The following is an 8,050-nucleotide window of genomic DNA, read 5'->3' as shown; positions in this document are numbered from 1 at the left end:
AATCTGTGCTAACAAGACTGTATCGGATATGGGCTGGTGTGAAATATGCTAGACAATATGGGGCAGATCAAAAGGAAAATAGTCCTTTAATAAATTAGTGTGGATTATAGTAACATAAATTTCACCTCAAATTCCCCATATTGTCTAGCATATTTCATACCAGCCCATATCCTATACAGTCTTGTTAGCACAGATTGGACAGTATAGACCTAGTGTTTTCTTACGGGATCCATTTCTTGTTTGTTCCAACACATCTGGAGGGCACCAGGTTGGGGAAGGCCAGCAAGACACTTTGGCCTGGATGAACAAGTGTCCTTGTTTTTACTTAGGAGGCTGAAGGCTCCGATGTCCGTGGGTCGGTGAATCCGCTCCGGGTTTTAGTCAGAACTCTAAATGAGCTATCTAAGGTGCAGAACCTTGGATAGCTCCTTTAGAGTTCTGACTAAAACCAGGAGCGGATTCCGCCGACCCACGGACATCGGAGCCACCAGCCTCCACTGGCCGATGCAGCTAGTTTTCTTCCAATTAGCCAGCGAGACAATTAATTATATATAAGAGGCCTTTAAGGGGGGGAAAAGTGTTTGCTTCCTGTAGTGTTACAACCCTAATAACATACCCCCTGGAGGGATGGAGCATAATAAATAGAATGTCTAAGGCCCCAGGATCCCTGCTGCCTAAAGTTCAGAGCGATCCCTTTGAAGCCTCTTTTTCTAGAAAGGCAGCCTGGCGACGTGGTCCCGGAGGGAGGCTGTTGGAAGAGTCTGCGCCGCGCTATACAACGGTCTGGACCGGGGCGACGCACGGAGCGGGAGATCCGGCCCTCTCGGAGGATGACGTGGAGCGGTTGGCGATCTGCCGCTGAAGCTCGTCCACTTTCTTCTGCAGCTCCGCCCGTTTCGCCAGGAGTTCCTTATAGCGGTTGTGCACCGGCTCCTGAGGGCGAGACGGGAAGCACCGCGCTGACTTCTCGGGAGAGAAAAATCCCGGGATAATCACAGAGGGGGCTTCAGATCCCAGAACCAATTTGCGATGGGGCAGTATATAAGGGCGCCACATGCTGGTTTTAACCTATAAAGCCTTACAAGGCGTGGGACCACCATACCTGACGGATCGCCTCTCCCGACATGAACCGGGGGGGTGGGGGTGGGAGGTGTCGGATAAATTCCTAGAGGCAAAGGCTATCCATGGCTACTAGCCCTGATGGTTGTGTGATATCTCCAGTATTCGAGGCAATAAGCCTGTGTGCACCAGTTGCTGAGGAACATGGGTGGGAGGGTGCTGTTGCACTCATGTCCTGCTTGTGGATTCCTGGTTGGCCCCTGTGTGAACAGAATGCTGGGCTAGGTGGACCCTTGGTCTGATCCAGCAGGGCTCTTCGTATGTTCTAACCTACTCGTACACTAGGCTCAACATCTAAGGTCCTCCTGTGGGTGCCTACTCCCAAGGAAGCTCGGAGGATGGCAATAAGGGAGCGGGCCTTTTCAGTGGTGGCCCCTCAATTATGGAATGATCTCCCTGAAGAGGCTATGGGGCAGTATATAAATGTAATAAATAAATAAATGTAATTAATAATAATAATAACAACAACAACAATAATGGCAAAACCAAGGGCCGAAACACGGCCAAGTAATAAAGGAGAGAGTGTATCGAATACAGTGGGCCTGTTCAGACCACACGCTAAGTCATGGTTAAGGCTGCTAACCCCTTTGCAGCAAATGGTTAGTGAGCGTGTTTAAACCGTGGTTATGTAGCCACCATGGATAGGAATGGTTCCCACGACACACTAAGCCATAATGTTTAGCTCAAAAAGCTTAACCACTGTGGTGGCTTAGCGTGTTGTCTGAACAGGGTCACCGAGGGCCAACCCCATAGTTATCCGCCTGATGGCACAGAAGTGAACTGTGCCCTCCCTGCTCCCCACAGGTACTATATGCTGCATGTCAAAGTGCATTGTACCTCTGAACATGCATGCACAGAGTTGGCTTTAAAGCAGGGGTTGGCAACATCTGGCCCTGCAGGTGTTTTGCCCTGCAACTTCCACCATCCCTAGGCAGCATGGGTCAATGGTCAGGGACAACAGGATGACAACATCATCGCAACGCAGGTGCCCTCTTTGGGGAGGGCAGTTCACAGCTGCCTCGAGTGCCATTTTTTGGTACGAAGGCAGGGTATGAATCAAATAAATAAATAAATAAATAAATAAATGGGGTGCCACAACGGAGAAGGCCCCCCTCTTTTGTAGTCACCCACCTAGCTTCCTTCAGTGGGGTCGCCCACAGGCACATCTAGAAGGAAACATTCAATGAGAGGCTCCAGCCCCAAGCCGTTTAGGACTTCAGAGGTCAACACCAACACTTGGATTGATCTCGGAAACGGACCAGAAGCCAGTGCAGCTGACGAAACCCTGCTGTCACATGATCATATCAGCCAGTGGGGTATTGTGAGCCGGCAGACTGGTATTCTGAGGGTCAAACTACACGTTGCATTAATTGTGTAGCATGTAGCTGAGCCTGCATTTATTACTCAAGAGTAAGTGCACATGTGGTACCACTTTGGATCGGAACCAGCACACATCGGGAGGGGAGGAGTAAACCTACCCCAACCGTTTGCCTCTTGATATTCTTCTCCCCCCTTCCGAGTGGGGATTGAAAAGAGAAGAGAGAGAGAGAGAGATTTTCTTCTTCTTCTTCTTTTAATCTGCACATGGGGGTGGGGGATTTCAGGAACCAAAATGGAAGAGGGGAAGGTTTAATACTCTCCTTCCAGTATGCACTTGTTCTGATTGGGATGAATGCACTTGCTCACGAGTAAAACCCCCGAAATCGGCTCAGCTACATGGTACACAATTCATGTAGCACATAGTTTGAACCCCAACCAGGTAAATTAAGAGATTCATTAGTATCTCTTACTCAGTACAGTTCTGAAAACAAAAGTCACCGTTATGTACTGAGGACTCAGGGGCAGGAATTTTACAGCCCTCGCCGGACTCCGATTAGTTCCTGATCCTTGAAACAGAAAACACATGGTCCTGTAATAAATACACAAAACCGCACACCAAGGAGCGTTTCGTGCTGCAGTTGCAACGGCACAGAAAGCCTGCTTAGTGGAAATGCGACGACAAGGAATATAAAGGAGAAGAAAGTCTGAAGTTCCTGATTTTGACCCAAATCCGCCCAATAAACCGGCTCACCTGCGGTTTCATCCGTGGATTCCACCGGATGTAGTACCCGACCCAAAGCTCTAGATGGCGCATGCTCGCCACGGGATACAACACGTGGTTGGTGTAGCTGGCATACAGCGGGTTGGTGAAGTCTTCCAGCTGGCTGTTGATGTAGGACCACAGCGACACAGACTTTTTGGGAAGGCCCTGAAAACGGCAGCGGAGAGAAAATGCTTCGTTTGTGGCATTTCGGGGCGACATGAATGGCTGAGGTACAGATCTGTGGAACTCGGGGCCTGCAGCAGCTCTCTGGCGGAAAACCCAGAGAGCAGATGGGAAAGGACGACCCCCTGCCTTGTGAGGGCAGCACGTCCTCTGGCCGTGCCATTTACTTCCTCCTATGTAAATGAAGGGCTGCAGCCATTCTTCTAGGGCAGGGCTGGAGCAGCTTGCGGCCCTCCAGATGTTTCGGCCTACAACTCCCATGATCCCCCAACGCTGGTTATCCTAGCTACAGGTGATGTAGGCCAAAATATCTGGAGGGCCACAAGTTGCCCACCCCTACACTAAAGGGGAAAGTATTGCAACTGGCGGAACACAGTTGCAGTGAAGGCAGAACCTGCACCATCCTTGGCCCTCTCTTCATGGCACCGGGTCAGCACTGCTTCCCCTGAACCCCTGTGGTTTTTCTTACTCGGTGTGGTGTCAGGTAATCCCAATGCCAAGGAGGGAGCCCAGGGTTTCCGGCGGTCAACCAGGTACTAGACCCGCTCCTGCCCTCTTCCTGGTGGAAAGCGACCAATCAACGGCCGCCTTCCACCAAGACCGCCCCCCGGATCAGCCCAGGAGCGAAGTCTGATGGCGGGAGAGCTGTACCGACCTTGCTCCCACTGAAAAGGTTGGGGTAAGTCTCCAACTTTTTCAAATCGCAGCTTCGCGGGAAAGCCCCGTGGTGTCTGCGAATCCGCGGCTGCGTCATATAACTGATGCAGCGCAGATTTGAAAGTACTGTGGGGCTTTCCCCACGTATACACAGCACCCTTGACAGTGAGTGGCTGAAATCCAGATTTGGGGGTGGGAGCTTTGGGCAACACACCCTCAACGGGACCTCTCCCTCAGTGAGTCTACCTGCTCACCACCATGGTCACCAGCCAGTCCTCCTCCTCTTCCTCATCACGGCTACCACTTACTTGCCTGGCAGGCAGAGAGCCAGGAAGCAATTAGGCCGCAGCATCTTCCGTTCCTCCTTCTAACCACCACCATGGTCCGGGCAGGAGCGAGAGGAAGGTGAACAAGAAGGTTGCCAGGGTGAGAAGGAGCAGCAATTCCAGGGGTCTCTGGTCAGTGAGTCCCTGTGGGGCCTTGGCCAGTGCCCAACAGAGTCGTCGGGGTGCCCTGAAGGCGCTTGTGTGCGCCTCCAGGGCGCCCCGAAACGCCTAGTGTAGATCCTGATCCTGGAGGCGGCCGCCTCCCCATTGCGCCCGGGCGCAGCAAAGGCCGTGGCGCGACGGCTCTGCGGGGCTGCCCGGGCCGGCGGCTGTTACGAAACGCACGAGGCGGCTGGCCAAGGCGTCGTCGTCGTCCCTGGCCCCGTACCAAGGCGCGCCTGGAGACGAGGGGCCCCGGAGAAGCCCGCAATCGCGGCCTCCGCTTCTGACCGGGCCGCCTCCTGCTGCAAAGAAGTCGCACGAGCCCGTTCCTGCGCAATGGGCGGCGGGGGAGCAAGCGGGAAGGCAGAACCGTTCAGCCAGGGAAGCGGAGGAGCGACGCGCGCCCCCAGCCCAGCCCAGGGCAGGATCTACACAAACAGTTTCGGATCGCCCTGGAGGCGTACGCAAGTGCCTTCAGGGCGCCCCGACGACTCTGTGTAGATCCTGCCCAGGATCCAACCCACTGTAAATAAATACATGACCAAAAGTAACTGTCATATTCTTAGTCCTTTTTAGCATTTTTTAAAAATCCATTTAGGAAGTAGCAACGGAGGAACAGCTGGAGGTGTCGGCAGCGGCACGGAGGGAGGGGTGGGTGGGCCGCAAAGCATTTTCGAAGGAGCATCTGGGTTTTTACCTCTTTCCCCCTCTGCTGCTCGCTGTTACAGAGGAATGTCCCAAACAAACAGCTGTAGAGGTGGTCCAGGACGGTGATCAGAAAGCACTCGTTGAATTCAAAGGCTGTGGGAAACTTCAAAAGACAAGCGGCCCAAACGGTTTGTTTTCACTGGACAGTTCCCGCACGCACCACGAAAACATATCCCTGCGAGGAGTTTACACTGGGGGCGTGGGGGGGGGGAGGTTGTTGGGGGGGGGAGAGAGAGAATGTCTGGATGGGGAGGGAGAGAAACGGGCCATCTCGCTTTGGACTCCCGGTGAAGAATTTGTTTGTGTGAGTCTCTAGCAATGTCTCCTTTAAGAAATGGTGTTACTGCTTTCCAAAAACAAGAAAGGACTATTTTACATATCCAGTAAAGAATGCGGAGTGAGAGCCAGAGGCCAGAAGGGGAATTATTGCTCTATAGCCTCCCCCACCACCCCCATGCAGCTTTGAGAAGGGCTGTAGGTCAGCAGTAGAGCACATGCTTTGCACGCAGAAGGGCCCAGGTTCAACCTCCGGCTTCCCTAGGTAGGGCCCGTGTGAAACCCCGGGGAGTTGCTGTGTGTGTGTGTGTGAGAGAGAGAGAGAGAGAGAGAGAGAGAGAGAGAGAGAGAGAGAGAGATTGTATGTGTGAGAGTGTGTGTGTATATGTGAGAAAGCGAGTACGTGTGTGTGTGTGTGTGTGACAGAGAGAGAAATAAAGAATGTGAATATGTGAGTGTATGTGAGAATGCGTGTATGAAAGAGAAAGACAGATAAAGAGAGAGTGGTGTGAACATGGTGTGTATGTGAATGTACGTGTGTGTGTCACTGTGTCACTAGGGTGTGCGTATGTGCTTTGGTCCTGCCCACTTCGGGTTTTGATCCCGCCCACTGTGAGTATGTGAACCCCAACCACTTTCCCCCTGAAGGAATGATGGCCTGGCAATTCTAGAATCTGCTCTGAAGCTCTGTCACCAACAGACTGAAGTGCTACACAGCCCTCTCCTGCTTCTGAAAGGACAGGCACAGGCCATGTATTTTCCAGCCATGAGGATTGGAAGCATTTGTTTGGTCTTTTGAAGAGGGAGTATTCAGTGATACCAAGTTCTGCACCAAGTACTAAATATCTTTGCCTAGGGTGACCATACAGAAAGTTGGACAGGGCTCCGGTATCTTTAACAGTTGTCTAGAACAGGGGATTTCAGTAGGTGCCATTTGTGTGCATGCAGCACCTGGTGAAATTCCCTCTTCATCACAACAGTTAAAGCTGCAGGAGCTATTGTAGAGTGGCCAGATACAAAAGAGGGCAGGGCTCCCGCAGCTTTAACTGTTGTGATGAAGAGGGAATTTCACCAGGTGCTGCATGCATACAAATGACACCTGCTGAAATTCCCTTTCCTATACAACTGTTAAAGATACTGGAGCCCTGTCCTCCTTTCCATATGGTCACCCTGCCTTTGCATATTTCGATTCCTGGAGCACCGAGCAGATACAAACCTCAAAGTCTTGTGGCCTTTTCTTATTGTGCTGTTCTTGTTCTCTGTCCTGTTACCGGTTAACTACAGAAGCCGCCCCCAGTGTATAACCAAAGACACAGCTTAGCTCCTATCGAGCAGTTCAATCCTATGCATGGCTACTCATAAGTAAGTCCCACTATGTTCAGTGGGGCTGACACCCAGGTAAGTGTGCTCTGGACTGCAGCCTAAAGGGCTGCTTCACCACTGGTGACACATACATTTGCTCAAAAAAACCCTGGTGTGTGTGTGTGTGTGTGTGTGTGTGTGTGTGTGAATATTCCTAGGATCTTCCCCCTCCCCCATTATAGAAGCACAGAGATTTACCTGTCTTGTCATCTGCCAGACACAGTCAACAAATTGGAGAAAAACAGGAGATCTGTCTGCATCCGCGTGATTTTTATCTCCATGGCCGACTCTCTGAAATAAAGCAAAAGAAAAATAAATAACAGGATTGATAGAATTAATGCCATATTGAGCTAGAGGAATCATACGGATTACATCACTATGCCAATCAGCATGTACCAAATGGCCAAGCTTAACTTTCTCTAAAAGGCAGAGTGGAGAGAAAGGGGAACGGACTGCTGAAATTATGCTCTCTAGTTCAATAGGGAACCGTTTATTTTCTTCTTGGAAGGACCAAGTCCTTTCACACAAAAACCCACCCTTGGTTTCCCCACCCCCACCCCGAGCATTCTTTTTTTGGCAACCTAAGGCCCTTTCTACACCATGGATTTTTCCGAGTGTCGTCCCTGTGTGCCCAAATGACACACAGGGGATCCCGGGAGCAGGCAGGGACGACCCCTCCATTTCCCTGGGATAACTGGTTTCCCAGTTATCCCGATTTTTCCCGCAGTCCTGGGATGATCCCGATGACCGTGGGCGATGTGGGCGCCCATCCCAGCTTCTTTCCTCGTCCCCGTGAGTAGCGGGGGTCAGCAGAGGGAAGGAGCCGGGCCATGGGGGGGGGGGGGGAGTCCAGGGACATTGGGGGTGGGGGAGAAGCGTCGGGCCTTTTTTCTTTTACTCACATTTCGCTAGAACGCAATTATGCTCCTGGCTCCTGCCTTTTTTTTAAAAAAATGGCGGTTGCGATGGGCACAACGCCCCTCTTCCCTTCTGGGATGTCGTGCTTCCGTTTGGGCGCCCAGGGAGGATCACGGAAGCAGGTAAGTCCGCGATCTTCCTCCCTCCCTCCCTCCCTCCCTCCACACTCTTAGGTGTAGAAAGGCCTAACTTAGGGGGAAAGCAGATTTTTACTTGCTGCTAATGTCAGGAAATTGGGAGTCAGAAACGTTTGCCG

The 8,050-nt window shown here is 51.8% G+C and overlaps 1 protein-coding gene across 4 annotated transcripts in view; it reads right to left on the bottom strand.

Moving 5' to 3' along the window:
• Positions 1-561: 561 nt before the first annotated feature.
• Positions 562-8,050, bottom strand: part of MTMR2 (myotubularin related protein 2) — a 40,281-nt gene continuing 32,792 nt past the window's right edge. For all 4 annotated transcript variants that reach the window (XM_063127145.1, XM_063127148.1, XM_063127146.1 and 1 more), the window contains 4 exons: positions 7,075-7,167; positions 5,228-5,341; positions 3,191-3,367; positions 562-933 (listed from right to left, as the gene is read on the bottom strand). In XM_063127145.1, coding sequence (XP_062983215.1) covers positions 772-933; positions 3,191-3,367; positions 5,228-5,341; positions 7,075-7,167 — 546 coding nt within the window. In that variant the 3' untranslated portion in view covers positions 562-771. The remainder of the gene's footprint in view (positions 934-3,190; positions 3,368-5,227; positions 5,342-7,074; positions 7,168-8,050) is intronic.

Source organism: Elgaria multicarinata, chromosome 5, assembly GCF_023053635.1.
Source record: "Elgaria multicarinata webbii isolate HBS135686 ecotype San Diego chromosome 5, rElgMul1.1.pri, whole genome shotgun sequence".
Lineage (NCBI taxonomy): Eukaryota > Metazoa > Chordata > Lepidosauria > Squamata > Anguidae > Elgaria > Elgaria multicarinata.
Note: the sequence above shows the minus strand (reverse complement) of the source record. Positions and strands in the feature narration are given on the sequence as shown.